An 18,402-nucleotide genomic window follows, 5' to 3' on the forward strand; every position below is an offset into this window, starting at 1 on the left:
ATAATTAACTCCAGATGCAGTAACAAGTGTTCTGTGTTCTCATCAAGCACTGCTAAAGCTAATGACATTGGCTGATGATGGGCTAGTGTCAGTTTAATTAAATGAATCCATTTCTCCGTTCAGTTACTCGGGATGCACATGGAATGAAGAGCAAGAGACCAGGAAAAAAATGACCACATCTTGAATCAATTTTCCAACCTACCTTCCTTTGACAAGATTGCTGAATATCCTCTAACTCCTCCTCTTTGTCTTCCAGATCCTTCAGGTGAATCTGTTTCATCCGCTCAGTTTCCATCTCAAATCGCAGGCGTATCTGTAAGAAAAAGGTCCACAGCCAAACAAAACATGAATTCAGTAGGGAGTAAGCTTGCTGTTTCAATGCTTGCTGGCATCTGACACAACAAAGATTTAACGAAGCAAACCTGCCAAGGTTAAAAGTCAAGAAAGAGTACTGTCATTTCTCTCCTCTGTAAAACAAAACAAGGCTTGGTTTATGCACTGAAAAGTATTTCATTCTAAAGAACCATAAGAAAAAAAATAAAGCCCTATTGAAGTAACTCTAGGCCGTGGGACTTGGGTCCCTGCCTTGGGCTGGAAGGTTCTATCTCAACCTTTTCAACCCCACCCCACCTCCTACCTCCCTTTTTCAGACAAAGAGCAGAAATGTGCAGGTCATTTGGCAACTTCCGTTGACCTCAGCTTTATTTAATAGTGATAACAGAAATAACACCACGGTGGAGATGTACCCAACCCAACCACAGGATAGTGTGAGCATGCCTGCCCTGTCTTCTCCCTTTCCCACCATGGAAATAGCTAAGGGGGCAGCCGTCTTACCATGCCCCATGGGCATTCAACCCAAACCCTGTCATAGAGTGTGGTATGTACTGTTTCTTTCACATCTTGGGGTGGGGGGGTGGGAGGGGGGTCATGTCTTAATCTCTCCAATGGCCATCTGGTCATTTAGGGCACCTTTTTGTGACTTATTCATGATTGAAACAAGTCTAGACCAAAACATCTTTTAGCCCTTGGCAGAAAGCATCCAAGTTTTGGGAATGCCCACATCCTGCCCCAACATGCCCCCAAAACACCCCCCTTGCAATTTGGATGCACTGCAGATGAACTATATAGAAAAACACCTTTAAAATGTGTTTCGAAAATAGTGATTTGGACAATTTGGACACAAAACCGTCCATCTGCCGCTTTGTGCTCAAAAATGAGCCCCATGGAGTGACAAATACATGCGATTCTGCATTTAGAACTGTTTTATTTTCCTTTGAACATTTGTAGATATATGTCTTTTCATGCATATTGATCTTTTGAATTACTTTTGTATTAGAAATATATGCTGTTGCTTCAACTTAGATGTTCCATGCACTCCTAAGAAAATATGGCAAAAATGTCATAAGTACATCAGTATTGCCATACTGGGACAGACCGAAGGTCCATCAAGCCCAGCATCCTGTTTCCAACAGCAGTCAATCCCGGTCACGTCACAAGTGCCTGGCAAGATCCCAAAAAAGTACAATACATTTTATGCTGCTAATCCCAGAAATAAGCAGTGGTTTTTCCCCAAGTCCATTTTAATAATGGTCTATGGACTTTTCCTTTAGGAAGCCATCCAAACCTTTGTTAAACCCTGCTAAGCTAACTGCTTTTACTACATTCTCTGTCAACAAATTCCAGAGTTTAATTACATATTGAGTGATGAAAACTTTTCTCCGATTCATTTTAAATTTATTACTTTGTACCTTCATTGGGTGCCCCCTAGTCCTAGTATTTTTGGAAAGAGTAAACAAGCGATTCACGTCTACCCGTTTCACGCCACTCATTATTTTATAGACCTCTGAAATGTACATCTTTAAAGTATGGTCTCCACTGTCATCTGCACTCCTCTGCATTAAGAAAATTGGGACCAGATAATTTTCTTTCTGTCTGGCCAGCCTTCAAATTCCATTTCTTTCATTAATTCTTGATAAGAAATTGCCTTCATGCATTCTGCTTCCTCATACCACTGCTTCTCATTCTGAACTCTGCTCCAACTCCTCACTTAACAATTTTCATTTCTATTCAGTGTTAGTACAACTGAGGCTTCAGAAAGCTGTAAATATGTATTTTTTTTTAAAGAAAAGATTAGGTAGATTAATTAAAGCAGCTGTCAGATTATATCAGCATATTTCAATTTAAGTCTAGGGATGTTGAATCGTACAAATTACCTGTTCGAGCTGCTGAATTGAATTGTCTCGTTCATTCAGTAAATGACTTTGTTCCGCATTGCTGGCTTCCAACTCCCACACCCTCTTCTTCAGAGAAGCTAAAGAATTTGCATCAAAGATATTGGATGTGGAGAGATCCTTCACTTGGGCTGCTAGCACTTCAGTCTTCTTGTTCAGATTCACAGTTTCTAGTTCTTTTTGCTGAAAATAGAGAAAACTGAGTACTGGACAGGTCTTGGTTGAGTGGCTTTTGTGCAATGAAGTCAACAAGACGGTCATTGATAGCAATGTATATTTATTAGTACACACAGTGGCGTTCCTAGGCTGGCTGACACCCGGGGCGGATCGCCGATGCGTCCCCCCCCTCGGCGAAATTACACCTCCCCGGGTGCAGCGCGACCCCCCCTCCCAGCCAAATTACACACCCCCTCGGGTGCACGCCACTGGGAGGGTGCCGCGCGCCTGTTGGCCAAGTCTGCTCGTTCCCTCCCTGCTGCTCCCTCTGCCCTGGAATAGGAAGTAACCTGTTCCGCGCAGAGGGAGCAGCAGGGAGGGAACGAGTGCACTCGGAGCCAACAGGCGCGCGGCACCCCCCCCCCCCAGAGGCGTGCACCCGGGGCAGACCGCCCCCACCACCCCCCCCCTGGTACGCCACTGAGTACACATTCTGAGCCACTTTTACAAAGTGGCAGCAAGCCCATACCGCTCGCTAAAAGGGAAGGTACCACTGGGCTACCGTAGCAGCCTGGAAGAAGTTTCTACACCATTTCTGGCGTTACAAAAATATTTAAATTTTGTAGCACCGGTGTGTACCCGGCGAGAACTGGACATTGCCGTGCGCTGCCCGGTTAACGCCAGGGTAGCACGGGAGCCCTTACCGCCATCTCAATGGGTGGCGATAAGAGCTCCCACCCGAAATGGGCATGTGGCAAGTGCTTCATTTGCCGCACGTCCATTTCTTTTCTTTTTTTTTTTAAACGCCTTTTACCCGCTGTGGTAAAAGGGGGCTTCGGAATTCATGAAAAACACGTGCCAATGCCAGCGCAGGCCCCCTTTTGCCGCACCTTCGTAAAAGGATCCCTCTGTTTGTTAGCACACTTTAAAGCCTTTAGGGGTCCTTTAACCAAAGTGTGTTAGATTTTTGCTGTTACCACGGTTTAATGACGAAAGTAACATGTGGTAGCTGCAAATCTAAGGATAACAAAAAAAAGTACAGAAGACAACAGAAGTAGCAGCTCTGGGAGTATTTGTAAGGAGATCTAACGCAGGTAAATATCCAGGAAGAAACAACTTTATTGGCACCCGTATAGACCTGACACAGGGCTGTGTTTCGGCGAGACAAACCCGCCTGCCTCAGGGGTCACAGAAATACTACAAATAAAACAACAACATTTAGAATAATATATTATAACAAAATGTAATAAAAATAAAAATCATGGTAATAAATATATAAAAAAAGGAAACTAATAGAAAACAATAAAAAAAACAATACAATGGACTGTGAACACTTACTATAGCTCCACATTAAAACAATTTACAGTCACAGTACAAACGCTGCCAAGGATGATCTTTTATACGTTTAGCTATCTGCCGCACATCCGTTTCTTTAAAAAAAAAAACCTTGCCTTTTACCCGCTGTGGTAAAAGGGAGGCCGCGGCGCTTGTCAAAAACACACGCCAGCGCAGGCCCCCTTTTGCCGCAGCTTCGTAAAAGGACCCCTCTGTTTGTCAGCACCCCTTAAAGCCTTTAGGGGTCCTTTTACCAAAGTGTGTTAGATTTTGAAGTTACCACGGTTTAATGCGGAAAGTAACGTGTGGTAGCTGCAAATCAAACGCAGCAAATACGGGGGTGTGTCCAGCATCTTCCTTTGCAGGTCCAGCAATAACATTTCCATTAGTGCAACATTCCATGTAGAAGTTGGCCCTTGCAGATTGCCAATGTGGCCGCGCAGGCTTCTGTTTCTGTGAGTCTGACGTCCTGCAAGTACGTCAGACTCACAGAAGCAGAAGCCTGCGCGGCCACATTGGCAATCTGCAAGGGCCAACTTCTACATGGAATGTTGCGTTGCTAGTGGAATAGCAACAACATTCCATGTAGAATCTCAAATAGTAGCAACAGTGGAGGAGTGGCCTAGTGGTTAGGGTGGTGGACTTTGGTCCTGAGGAACTGAGTTCAATTCCCACTTCAGGCACAGGCAGCTCCTTGTGACTCTGGGCAAGTCACTTAACCCTCCATTGTTCCATGTAAGCCGCATTGAGCCTGCCATGGAGATTCTACATGGAATGTTGCTACTATTGGAGATTCTACATGGAATGTTGCTATTCCACTAGCAACATTCCATGTAGAAGGCTGCGCAGGCTTCTGTTTCTGTGAGTCTGACGTGCAGGACGTCAGACTCACAGAAGCAGAAGCCTGCGCGGCCACATTGGTGGAATAGCAACATTCCATGTAGAATCTCAAATAGTAGCAACAGTGGAGGAGTGGCCTAGTGGTTAGGGTGGTGGACTTTGGTCCTGAGGAACTGAGTTCAATTCCCACTTTAGGCACAGGCAGCTTCTTGTGACTCTGGGCAAGTCACTTAACCCTCCATTGCCCCATGTAAGCCGCATTGAGCCTGCCATGAGTGGGAAAGCACAGGGTACAAATGTAACAACAACAAAAAAAGTAAGCAATGAAGTATAGCCCATTCCCACTCTCTGTTCACCATTAGGGGAGTCAGTTAAGAAAGGGCTTAGCAAAGGATTCATTCATTTTAGCTAAGGCCGCTAATTGAGCCTAGTTAATTAGGGCACCTTGGGATTGTCCAATTATGTCAGATTTAGCTGTGCTTATTTGACAGCTGGTCTCCATTGGAGCTATTTATACCTACTACATAAGCCGTAGAGTGCCCATTAATTCTCAGAACTATAAAGTGATTTATGTATACAGGAGGGAGGCGGGGCTAGTGGTTGGGAGGCGGGCCTAGTGCTGGGCAGACTTCTACGGTCTGTGCCCTGAAAATGGCAGATACAAATCAAAGTCAGGTATACACATAAAGTAGCACATATGAGTTTATCTTGTTGGGCAGACTGGATGGACCGTACAGGTCTTTCTCTGCCGTCATCTACTATGTAAATGTTGATTAAGTACTGATTCTAAATTTTAAAAAAGGTATATCATCTCAAGGAGATGCTAACAGAAACCACCAGGTACTATTTTTATTTGTTACATTTGTATCCCACATTTTCCCACCTATCTTGTAGGCTCAATGTGTCTTACATAGTACCAGAGAGGCCTTTGCAGGCTCCGGTGTGAGCAAATACAGGGTGATGTTGTGGTAAGATCAAGTGCAAATCCCTACAGGCATTAACCCCTTTTTATAACTATATTCCTGCAATGCCGAATTTGAATTAGGTAAACACACAGCAAAACAACATGAACTCGATTTCTCAATGTGCTTTTTCCTCAAGGCACAGAATGGGAGAACAGCGTTAATAAATTTTTGTCCTGTATTTTATCATAGGAAGTTGCATTTTTAATTTAAACAGTATTATGAAACGATTATTTCCCATTCTGTCGAAGGACTTCCCTAATGATAAAATAAATGCAAATATTTCATATCATAAGCGCATTAGGTTGATTTAATTAAAAAAAAAAGAGAGAGAGATTTTATCTCCTTATTTTGTTTTCCTGAGGATCTGGAAAGAACTTTAATTTTTCTTGCAGAGGTGGCCCTGCTCATCTGCCATTTCGGAGGGGCGGAATAGAATAGTCATTTGAGAGAATGACAAGCAGGGAACTCACAGCCCATGACCACAATCTCAGACAAGCCTTAGGACTGTCACGGAGAAAAGAATGCACCGGACCGTGATTAATTTATCGTGATGACACAAGAAGAGATGGGGAAGAACAACACTTACTTGGACATTCCTCACACGTAAAATGCCACAACAGAAAGAGGTTGGAAATAAACACGTTTCTTTAGCAGGCTGTCGGCTTTTATACCAGGCCGGTGGGAGAGTAAATCAAACATAATATAGCATACTAGGGTTCTTATTTTAGAAGCAGGTCCATTTTTTAGATTATAAGCTCTATTGAGCAGGGACTGTCTCTCTATGTCAGGTGTTCAGCGCTGCATGCGTTTGGTAGCGCTATACAAATGCTAATAATAATAATAATAATGTAGAAAAAGCAGCTTTTACACATGCAGATTAGCATATACATGTAAAAAAAAACATTTTACAGACGTGTCTATTTACACCTGATGGTGCTTACTGTGTTTGCCTTGCCAGGAGGCATGGGTGGAGCGGGGAGAGGATGTGGTTGGACAGGCCTAATACATTGATGTGGACTCTCTATTTTACAAGGAGCAGGTGCCAATGCTGAGGTCTGGCCCTCCTGCCTCCCTCCCTAGCATGGTAACATAGTAACATAGTTAGATGACGGCAGAAAAAGACCTGCACGGTCCATCCAGTCTGCCCAAGAAGATAAATTCATATGTGCTACTTTTTTATTTGTACTGTCCTCTTCAGTGCACAGACCGTATAAGTCTGGCCAGCCCTATCCCCGCCTCCCAACCAGCAACCCCGCCTCCCAACCACCAGCTCTGGCACAGACCCTATAAGTCTGCCCAGCACTATCCCTGCCTCCCACCACCGGCTCTGGCACAGACCGTATAAGTCTGCCCAGCACTATCCCCGCCGCCCAACCACCAGCCCCCGCACAAACCGTATAAGTCTGCCCAGCACTAGTCCCGCCTCCCACCACCAGCTCTGGCACAGACCGTATAAGTCTGCCCAGCACTATCCCTGCCTCCCACCACCAGCTCTGGCACAGACCGTATAAGTCTGCCCAGCACTAGCCCCGCCTCCCAACCACCAGCTCTGCCACCCATTCTAGGCTAAGCTCCTGAGGATCCCTTCCTTCTGCACAGAATTCCTTTATGTTTATCCCACGCATGTTTGAATTCCGTTACCGTTTTCATCTCCACCACCTCCCGCGGGAGGGCATTCCAAGCATCCACCACCCTCTCCGTGAAAAAATACTTCCTGACATTCTTCTTGAGTCTGCTCCCCTTCAATCTCATTTCATGCCCTCTCGTTCTACCGCCTTCCCATCTCCGGAAAAGGTTTGTTTGCGGATTAATACCTTTCAAATATTTGAACGTCTGTGTCATATCACCCCTGGTACCCAGGATTATCCTCACCTGTCTTCAATTCTCCCTCCCCTTGCACCTCCCCCCCTACACATCCTATTCCACACCCCCACACGGACCCCCAGTTGCCTTCCCCCCAAACGACCTCCCCTATCCAACCCCCCCCAAGCAACAATGGACCCCTGCTCCCCCAGCAGACCCTCCCCCTCCATATGGAATCCAAAGAGGGCAGGACATTTCCAGTCATTCACATTCAACCAGTCCTGTCAGCCAAACTACTTCTAGCTGACCTGAGGTCACTGGTATTTTGGGCCGTGGACAGAACTCCAAAATAGTGCCAGGTTCAGTTCAGTTGGTACCGTTTTGAAGAACAGCGCAGAAGCAACTTACGGGTCAATATTCAAAGTGATTTAATCAGGCAGAAATGGCTCCTTGCTGGTTAAATCAGCTGTTTGGGCTCACTGCGGCTGAGAATAACCAGTTAGTGCCAAAGTCAAAACCAGCAATTTTGGGAATGTTCCAGGGGTGGAGTCAGCACTTGGCTGGTTAAATGGCAACATTCAGCAGGTTAACTGCATAAGTAAAGCCGTGTAAAGTCAGTCCATCTGAGGGGCCCTTTTACTAAGCTGAGCAAAAGGAGCCCTGGGGGGGGGGGGGGGGGGGGGGGGGGGACAAAATTCCCCGGGCCCAGGCCTCCAAGATTTTTTCAGGTAGTTGTCCAGTTTCTCATAGTCATAGTAACATAGTAGATGACGGCAGAAAAAGACCTGCACGGTCCATCCAGTCTGCCCAACAAGATAAACTCTCATGTGCCATTTTTTGTGTATACCTTACCTTGATTTGTACCTGTCTTTTTCAGGGCACAGACCGTATAAGTCTGCCCAGCACTATCCCCGCCCCCCCAACCACCCGCCCCGCCTCCCACCATCGGCTCTGGCACAGACCGTATAAGTCGGCCCAGCACTATCCCCGCCTCCTAACCACCAGCCCTGCCTCCCACCACCGGCTCTGGCACAGACCGTATAAGTCTGCCCAGCACTATCCCCGCCTCCCAACCACCAGCCCTGCCTCCCACCACCGGCTAAGCTTCTGGGGATCCCTTCCTTCTGAGCAGGATTCATTTATGCTTATCCCACGCATGTTTGAATTCCGTTACTGTTTTCGTCTCCACCACCTCCCTTGGGGAGGGCATAAACTTATCCTTCGGGTAGGATGATGGTTTGTTCTACCTCTTTTTGAAGACTTGGTTTTCCCTCTGTCAATAATATGCGATATAAACAAATCCATGAGAGTTCAGTTGACTATCAATCTCGTAAGATTTGGAATATTGTTTCTGTTTTCATTCATATAATTCCTACCTATTTAATGTTTAGAAAGACTTTGAAATCTTATTATTTGGCAAATACTAGGGATTTATTTCCTAGTTTTTATGTAGCCTGCTTTGATTCCTCGGTTGATTTAAGTGGGATATAAGCAATGGAATGGAATTTGTGTGCCTAACTGTCATCAGTTGGGTGTCAGTATTTACATCAGCTTCTGGCAGGTGTAAGTGCTCACACAAAAATTATCGTGTATCAATTATTAAACTTGCTGTACCGCTTTGTTGAATGCAAATTAAAGTGTTTTACAATTTAAAAACTGAAAACAAGAAAAACAGAAAGGAAGGCCATTTGTGAATAGGACAGAATTAACTAACTTTACAATTCAGACATAGCCAAAAAATTATCCGTATGAATAAGTAAAATTAGACATGAAATGCTTGTTAAGCTAATATTCTGTAAAGATTGTTCCACACAGAGCATTAATGCATAAGTACATATAAGTATTGCCATACTGGGACAGACCAAAGGTCCATCAAGCCCAGCATCCTGTTTCCAACAGTGGCCAATCCAGGTCACAAATACCCAGCAAGATCGCAAAAAAGTACAAAATATTCTATACTGCTTATCCCAGAAATAGTGGATTTTCCCCAAGTCCATTTAATAATGGTCTACGGACTTTTCCTTTAGGAAGCCGTCCAAACCTTTTTTAAGCTCCGCTAAGCTAACCGCCTTTACCACATTCTCTGGCAACATCCTTTAAAAAATACTAGCTTAGCATAGATCATCCCAGTGCCTAATTGTGGATGCCATTTATTGAATTTAGCCCATTTTTCAGACTTAACAGTATTAAAATACCAACTGACTAGGCTGTTCTTGCATTACTAGGTTTCGTTCCTAGATATGCTACTGGGAGTGTTTTTACCTCAAGTTTGTGCTGAAGATTCCCCAGCTCCCATCTGCAGGTCGTGTTCTCCTGGGCCACTTTTTCACGAAGGCTCTTTTCAAAGGCAGACTCCCCCAGGGCTTGAGCTAACTGCATATCAAACCTGCCACACAGAATATACAGATTACGCTTCTTCACGCACTGGCGGTCCATGGAATAAGCGCTACAGATAAATGTTATTTGAGGATCTGAGGTGACCCGGGACAACAGCCTATGGCAATTTCATACATTTGCCAAGCTCTCTTCAAAATAGTATTTGGAAGAGGGAGATGCTTTTTTAAAATGATCCTTCTGATACAGAGATGAAATATTCACGCACCAGCTAGATGCCAGGATGATTATCCAGCTTATAATCGAAAGTAATCGCCGGCTATTTCCCGACACAAATAGGGATATGGCCGGCGATTTCGCAAAAGCGGCGAAAAGCATATATTCGAAAGCTACATTTGTGATAGCTTCGCCGCTTTCCCTTCGCCTCGCCGGCGAAAGTTCAAAGGGGCGTGTTGGCGGCGAAGTGAAGGCGGGACATGGGCAGGCTTGGGCGTGGCTACCAGATGGCCGGCTTTCGCGGATAATGGAAAAATAAAACCCGGCGATAAGCAGTACTTCGCCGGGTTTACTTGGTCCTTTTATTTTCACGACCAAGCCTCAAAAAGGTGCCCCAACTGACCAGATGACCATCGGAGGGAAAGGGGGATGACCTCCCCTTACTCCCCCAGTGGTCGCCAACCCCCTCCCACACTAAAATTATTAAAATACAAACCTTTTTTGCCAGCCTGTATGCCAGCCTCAAATGTCATACCCAGCACCCAGACAGCAGTATGCAGGTCCCTGGAACAGTTGTTGTTGGTTGCAGTGGACTGCAGAAAGGCAGAGCCAGGCCCATCCCCCCCCCCCCCCACCTGTTCCACTTGTGGTGGGTAATGTTGAGCCCTCCCAAACCCCCCAAAACCCACTGTACCCACTTGTAGGTGCCCCCCTTCAGCCCTTAGGGCTAGGGTAATGGTGCACACTTGTGGGCAGTGGGTTTTGGGGGGGATTTGGGGGACTCAGCACACAAGGGAAGGGTGCTATGCACCTGGAAGCTAATTTGGTTGTTTATAAAAGATGTTTGAAGTGCCCCCTAGGGTGCCCGGTTGGTGTCCTGGCATGTGAGGGGGACCATTGCACTACAAATGCTGGCTCCTCCCACGGCCAAATGCCTTGGATTTCGCCGGGTTTGAGATCGCCGGCAGTTTTTTCCATTATTGCGGAAAAACAAAAGTGGCGATCTCAAACCCGCCCACACCGTATTATCGAAAAAAAAGATGGCCGGCCATCTTTTTTGAAAATACGGTTCCGGCCAGCTGTTGCGCCGCCGCCAAAATAGATCGCCGGCGACCTATTTCGCCAGCGACATTCGATTATTCCCCTCTATGGGACTTATCTGAAACCAAACAGTCTAATTCATGAAAACAACGCTATTTTGTATTCTTTAACATTTAGCGTTCCACCTGAAGCAGAAATTATGTCACTTTTCACCCAGCAAAATTACAATTATTACACTGAACTAGTTCTGCATGCAGACCATAGCATTATTTAGTGTTAAAAATGTTCCTTTTGCAATAAAGCCGCTTTGAAAGAAAATGAAACATTCGTGTTGCCTGGGTGCAGCTGTTCTTAAACTACATATTAGCGTAGACTTGTTTTTTTGTGTGTTTTTTTTGCAAGGGGTGGGGGTAGACTTGGAGGAGAGAGACATTCAGTTGTTAACAATGATAGGGAAAAGGGAATTCAGAAAGGTCCTCGTTTGAACAATCTCTAGCCATAGTTATCCTATTACAGATCCCCGAGGGCCTGAACAGATCTGCTTTTCCAGGTAAAACATACAGATTAGCCGTGTTCTTCAATTAAACCATGCCAATATCATCTCATGAATATTTATTGGGGATGTCTTGAAAATCAGACGTGTTTGCAGCCCCCGAAGGACCAGCACTGAATCCGTCGTCTTGTTCTTGAACGATATAAGTCAGGGTATCCCTATGCCATGTACAGTCACAGCTACTTTAATTAGTGAAGAGACATTTTAAGATAAGCAGTTAGTAAAGGATACTTTAAATAATGCTTAGAAACACCAAGGGGGTCTTTTACTAAGCCGTGGTAGTGTTTTAGTTCGCAGTAGAAATCAGTTGGTAGGAAACGCCGAGACATAAGTACATACATAAGTATTGCCATACTGGGAAAGACCAAAGGTCTATCAAGCCCAGCATCCTGTTTCCAACAGTGGCCAATCCAGGTCACAAATACCTGGCAAGATCCCAAAAATGTACAAAACATTTTATACTGCTTATCCCAGAAATAGTGGATTTTCCCCCAAGTCCAATTTAATAACGGTCTATGGACTTTTCCTTTAGGAAGCTGTCCAAACCTTTTTTAAACTCCGCTAAGCTAACCACCTTTACCACATTCTCTGGCAACAAATTCCAGAGTTTAATAACACGTTGAATGAAGAACAATTTTCTCCGATTCGCTTTAAATTTACTACATTGAAGCTTCAATGCATGCCCCCTAGTCCTAGTATTTTTGGACAGCGTGAACAGACGCTTCACATCTACCCGTTCAACTCCACTCATTATTTTATAGACCTCTATCATATCTCCCCTCAGCTGCCTTTTCTCCAAGCTGAAGAGCCCTAGCCGCTTTAGCCTTTCCTCATAGAGAAGTCGTCCCATCCCCTTTATCATTTTTGTCGCCCTTCTCTGCACCTTTTCTAATTCCACTATATCTTTTTTGAGATGCGGCGACCAGAATTGAACACAATATTCGAGGTGCGGTCGCACCATGGAGCAATACAAAGGCATTATAACATCCTCATTTTTGTTTTCCATTCCTTTCCTAATAATACCTAACATTCTATTTGCTCTCTTAGCCGCAGCAGCACACTGAGCAGAAGGTTTCAACGTATCATCAACGACGACACCTAAATCCCTTTCTTGGTCTGTGACTCCTAACGTGGAACCTTGCATGACGTAGCTATAATTTGGGTTCCTCTTTCCCACATGCATCACTTTGCACTTGCTCACATTAAACGTCATCTGCCATTTAGACGCCCAGTCTCTTAAGGTCCTCTTGTAATTCCTATGGGCGTCTCAGCATTTACAGTCAGCTGATTTTTACCACGAGCTAAAAACGCTAGCGCGGCTTTGTAAAAGGCCCCTCAAATTCTGTTTATACCCACATTAATGTAAGATATGCACTACGACCTGATTTTGTAACAGCAATATGGGTATTTCTGTGCCTTTATAGAGCAGGCGTCCAGAAATATTGCCTATAGCGTGCAAATGCTGATCAGCCACGTATACCTACATTGAAGCTGGTGTAAATGTGTGTGTATGTGTGTTTGCACTCTACACTTGTACTCATCTATGGGAGGAAGTTATCAAGGAGCAGTAAAAGGTGAGCTTTGACCACACCTTGATTTATCATGGAAGTCAAGAACCAGGGCCGGTCTTAGTGCGAGGCGACCGCATAGGGCCTCGCGCTCAAGGGGGCCCTGCGCGGCGCGCCTGAACTCCGCCCCAACCGCCTGAGTTCCAGTCCCCCTCCCTCTGAATTTTAAAAGTCATCTAAGTTACCTTGTCGGGGTTACGGCGGCAGCAGTGAAAAGCGTGCGAGCTGCTCGGCGCTTCAGGAGCCTTCCCTTCCCTCTCTCAGCTCTGGCCCCGCCCTCCCGCCCTTGTGGAAACAGGAAATGAGGGCGGGAGTCGGGACCAGAGCTGAGAGAGAGAAAGGAAGGCTCCTGAAGCGCCTAGCTCGCACGCTTTTCACTGCTGCTGCCTGCCGCTGGAACCCGACGAAGTAAGATGATTTTTAAAATTCGGAGGGAGGGCGGGAGGCCCCTGGAGCTCGAAGGGAGGCCTCGGAGGGAGGGGAGCCTTGGAGCTGGGAGGGAGGGGGGCCTTGGAACTGGAAGGGAGGGAGGCAGGCAGACCTTGGAGCTGGGAGGGAGGGGGCCCTTGGAGCTCAGAGGGAGGGAGGGGGGATGGTTCTGGAGCTCGGGGGAAGCTCAGAGGGAGGGGTGGCGGCCCTGGAGCTCAGCAGGAGGGGTGGCGGCCCTGGAGCTCAGCGGGAGGGGTGGCCGGCTTTGGAGCTCAGAGGGAGGGGTGGCCGGCCCTGGAGCTCAGACGGAGGGGGCCCTGGAGCTCGGAGGGGTGGAGCTAGGGTGGGGGTGGAGCTAGCATGGGACAGGGCTAGGATGGGGCCCCATCAAATTGGTCTGCACAGGGCCCCACACTTGCTAAGACCGGCCCTGTCAACAACCTGCATATCCCATAGATTGCTGACTGCCATGATAAATGAATAACTCTTACCTCGCAACAGTGGCATAGCCTCGGCCCATTGGCGAGGCTGGCAGGGACCTGAAAGCCCCACCATGCCAGCCAAAGACCTCCTCTCAGTAGAAAAAGTCCTTACACCCTGTGCGGTCAGCTGCAGAGTTCCCGAACAGCTACCGCTCCACACCTTGCATATGCTCAGTTTGCGTGCAATTGCGAGGTTGGCCATGTCAACAATACTGGGACACTGCTGGCAGCCAGCACAGGGTGTAAGTGTCCTTTCTGCCGGGAGGAGGTCTTCGATTGGTGGGGCTTGCGGATCCCCACCAGCTCAGGGATTTCATTTCTTTTGGGTTTTGGTGGCAGCAGGCAGGGGGAGGGGGGTAAGGAAGAGATGAATTTCAGGCCCACCACAAATCGGCCCTCTGGCTACACCACTGCCTTGCAATCAGTGTTATTACAGAAGCTTGGGAGCATCACGCCTCAAAGCTGCAGCTTGATGTTCTCAGGACACATCTTACAGGGGCTGCCAGAGCCTTCCCCCCCCCCTCCCCAATCAAGCACCCACTTCTCTGATCCAACTACCTCACATCCCTGATCAAAGCTCTCACTCCATGATCACGTCCCCTACCTTTGATCCAAGCCCCTTCCCCCCATCCAAGCCTTTAAATGCAAGCTCCTACCCCATCACATCCTCAACCCCCCCCCCCCCAATCAAAGCCCTCGACCCCACCAAAGAGTCCTTCCACCCCCTGAAAGGGTCTACTGTTATTTTCCTTGATGGCCCAGTGGTCATCGGACAGGAGCAATCCCCAGTCACTCCTGCCATGGCTGACACTGTCTTCAATATGGCGCCCTTAATGGTAGTCTTATACTAGTACCGCTAGGGGGTCATGTTTCCTTATAAAAAGCAAATAACATGACTTAAAGCTCTAACGCAGTTTGATAACTCCCCCTATGGTAATAAAATACAAGAATACATTGGAAATCTGTCCTGGTGTAACTGTCCGCGACTAAATTTAGTCACACGCAGGGCCGCTGAGGGGGGACAAAATTCCCGGGGCCGGTGCCGCAGTCCCAACCGCCACCGGGCCCCTTCCACCCGAACCCCCGCCAGCAGAAGTGGTGTCTTCTGTTCTGACTCCGGCGTGCGCGGCCCACACAGACGCGCTCCTCTCAGCTGATCTTCGCTGTACTCTGCAGGGCTTCTGTGCGTCTGATGTCCCGCACATCACACGCACAGACGCACAGAAGCCCTGCAGAGTACAGCGAAGATCAGCTGAGAGGAGCGCGTCTGTGTGGGCCGCGCACGCCGGAGTCAGAAGACAGCACTTCTGCTGGCGGAGGTTTGGGTGGAAGGGGCCCGGCCCGGTGGCAGAGGCGGGTGGGACTGTGGCGCCGGGCCCCCCTCGGGGGGTCGACGACAACCTGGGGGGGTGGCAGTGGGGGCAGGGCCGAGGGGGCAGGGCCAGAGGCCCGGAGGCGGCCTTGTCACGGGCCCGGCCCAGTCTCTCGGCGGCCCTGGTCACACGAATGGGCGCTCAACGTATTCTATAAACTGCATGGCAATTTACACGTACGCCTAAATTTAGGCATAATTTCTAGAACGTGCCTAGGCGTAGTTTTTTTTCCACACCGATTTTTTGGGCGTGATATATAGAATCTGACCCTAAGCCTGTATCTTTGCATTTTTCAGAATGATATTGCACCTTCCAGTTGGAAAAGGAGTTAAATATAAGCACATTTTTATGTCCACTTTTCCTTTTATTGTCACAAAGCTATGGAATGATTTACGACCGGATAGTAGACTATCTGTGGGTTACTTACAATTTTGGAAAAATCTTAAAACCTGGCTGTTTCAAAAGCATTTATTGTGATGCTGAATTTTTATATATGTTAAAGAATGATTACTGCTTGTGTTTTCCCTCGATGTGGCTAGTTTTCTTAGGCGGGATATAATTATTGTATTGGGAATGGGATTGGTTACCACAAAATTTATGCTAACGCTGTAATTAGATGCAAAAATATACTAAGTAGCGCAGGACATGAGGTATATTTTCAAAGGGACTTACAAAGTTACATAATAACCTATGGAACTTTGTAAGTCTAAGTGCTTTGAGAATGAACCCCTTAACATATTATATTAAAACTAGCCGTTAAGCCCGTTAAAACGGGCAAGTATTGGTATGCTCTATTTTGATGTATAACTCCCTCCCTCCCTCCCCTCGGCTCCCCGCCCTTCCTCCTTCCCTCCCTCCCAGCTCCAAGGCCCGATTCCCTCCCAGCTCCATGGGCCCCCCCTCCGTCCCTCCCAGCCAGCTGCAAGGCCCCCCTCTGTACATCCCTCCCAGCTCCAAGGCCCCCCTACTTCTGACCTCCTATGTCCAGCATCCTCCCTCCTTCCCTGCCAGCTTCAAGGCCCCCAGTCTTTCCCTCCCTCCCTAGCTCCAAGGCCCCATTCCCTCCCCTCCCAGCTCCAAGGCCCTCCGTCCCTCCCCTCCCTCGCAGCTCCAAGGCCCCCTCCTCCTTCTGAGCATTTATCCTGCCTTCCCCTCCCCCCCGAGGTCGCTGTTGTCGCCGCTACCGCTCCCCCCCCCCCCGAGGCGCCACCGGCCCCTCCCTCCCAGCTCCAAGGCCCGATTCCCTCCCAGCTCCAAGGCCCCCCGTCCGAGCCAGCTCCAAGGCCCCCCCTCCATCCCTCCCCTCCCTCGCAGCTCCAAGGCCCCCCTCCTCCTTCTGAGCATTTCTCCTGCCTTCCCCTCCCCCCCCCGAGGTCGCTGTTGTCGCCGCTACCGCTCCCCCCCCCCCCCGAGGTTGCCACCGGCCCCTCCCTCCCAGCTCCAAGGCCCGATTCCCTCCCAGCTCCAAGGGCCCCCCCTCCATCCCTCCCAGCCAGCTGCAAGGCCCCCCTCTGTACATCCCTCCCAGCTCCAAGGCCCCCCTACTTCTGACCTCCCATGTCCAGCATCCTCCCTCCTTCTCTGCCAGCTTCAAGGCCCCCAGTCTCTCCCTCCCTCCTAGCTCCAAGGCCCCATTCCCTCCCCTCCCAGCTCCAAGGCCCCCCCCCCCGTCCAAGCCAGCTCCAAGGCCCCCTCCGTCCCTCCCTTCCCCTCCCTCGCAGCTCCAAGGCCCCCCTCCTCCTTCTGAGCATTTCTCCTGCCTTCCCCCCCCCCCCCCCGAGGTCGCTGTTGTCGCCGCTACCGCTCCCCCCCCCCCCGAGGTCGCCACTGGCCCCTCCCTCCCAGCTCCAAGGCCCGATTCCCTCCCAGCTCCAAGGGCACCCCCCTCCATCCCTCCCAGCCAGCTGCAAGGCCCCCCTCCTCCTTCTGAGCATTTCTCCTGCCTTCCCCTCCCCCCCCGAGGTCGCTGCTATCGCCCCTCCCCCCCCCCGAGGTCGCCGCTACCGTCCCCCCCCCCCCCCCGAGATCGCCACCGGCCCCCTCCACCCGGGCCCTCTGTTCTACATTTAACTTACAGCGCCGAAACCGCAGGCAGATCAGCTCCGTCGGCCTTCCTTCTCTGCCTGTGTCCCGCCCTCGTGTGACGTAACGTCAGCGAGGGCGGGGCACACAGGCTGGGAAGGAAGGCCGACGGGAGCTGATCTGCCTGCGGTTTCGGCGCTGTAAGTTAAATGTAGAAGAGAGGGCCTGGCCTGGTGGAGGGGGTTGGCTGCGACCTTGGGGGGGGGGACGGCAGCGGCGACCTGCAGGGGGGGAGCGGCAGCGGCAGCGGCGACCTCCGGGGGGGGGGGGGAGCGGTACCATTAGCGGCAGCGTCGACGTCCGTGTGGCAGTGACTGCACTCCTCCTCAGCGCAGAGTTTCCCTCTCTGTTCCGTCATCACGTCTTGACGTGGGGGCGGGACAGAGAGGGAAGTCTCTACTGCGCATTTGCAGGTGAGTCGGTCACTTGCCATTTATAGGTTTGATGCTCAAAATGTAGATGCATTAATGACCTGTTTGTGTTACTGCTCATAGGAATGCAGTTTTTTTAAATTTATTAATTTTATAGGCCTACAGAGTGCAAAAGGTTCCAGACACACACAAGGCTATGTTGTAGATTAGAAAATCGCTTTCAACGTAATAATAAACATATCAAGAAAATTACGAATAGAGAAATCAGCAAGTCTATATTAGCCCTCAAAAACACAAAAGGGGAGGGGCAGAGAGAAAAGACAAAATTTGAAAGAGCAAAAGCAATTAACAAAGAAAAAAGGCCAGATAGTCCCAAACCACTGAGCAATTACATACTTTTTAGAGAAACCCATCACTTATTATTGCATCTAAATATCAGGACCTGGGATTGGGAGCTCACTAGCAGATGGAAACCTATTCTGCAAAACTTTCTCCAGATGAAGACGATCCCAACATCCATAAAAATTCCCATGAAGTTTCACCAGACATTTGAGGGAAAACATAACCCCAAAATTATTCCCTCATGGATACAACCACTGAATGTGCACTTGGGAGCCTTGAGA

At 48.5% G+C, this 18,402-nt stretch overlaps 1 protein-coding gene across 3 annotated transcripts in view; it reads right to left on the reverse strand.

The window, feature by feature from the left end:
* The window catches only part of MYO18B (myosin XVIIIB), a 549,955-nt gene that overhangs the window by 195,156 nt on the left and 336,397 nt on the right, over positions 1-18,402 (reverse strand). For all 3 annotated transcript variants that reach the window (XM_030218025.1, XM_030218027.1, XM_030218024.1), the window contains exons 31-33: positions 9,593-9,716; positions 2,214-2,414; positions 203-313 (exon numbers count right to left, since the gene is read on the reverse strand). In XM_030218025.1, coding sequence (XP_030073885.1) covers positions 203-313; positions 2,214-2,414; positions 9,593-9,716 — 436 coding nt within the window. The remainder of the gene's footprint in view (positions 1-202; positions 314-2,213; positions 2,415-9,592; positions 9,717-18,402) is intronic.

The sequence above is a fragment of the Microcaecilia unicolor genome, chromosome 11, assembly GCF_901765095.1.
Source record: "Microcaecilia unicolor chromosome 11, aMicUni1.1, whole genome shotgun sequence".
NCBI classification, from domain to species: Eukaryota; Metazoa; Chordata; class Amphibia; order Gymnophiona; family Siphonopidae; genus Microcaecilia; species Microcaecilia unicolor.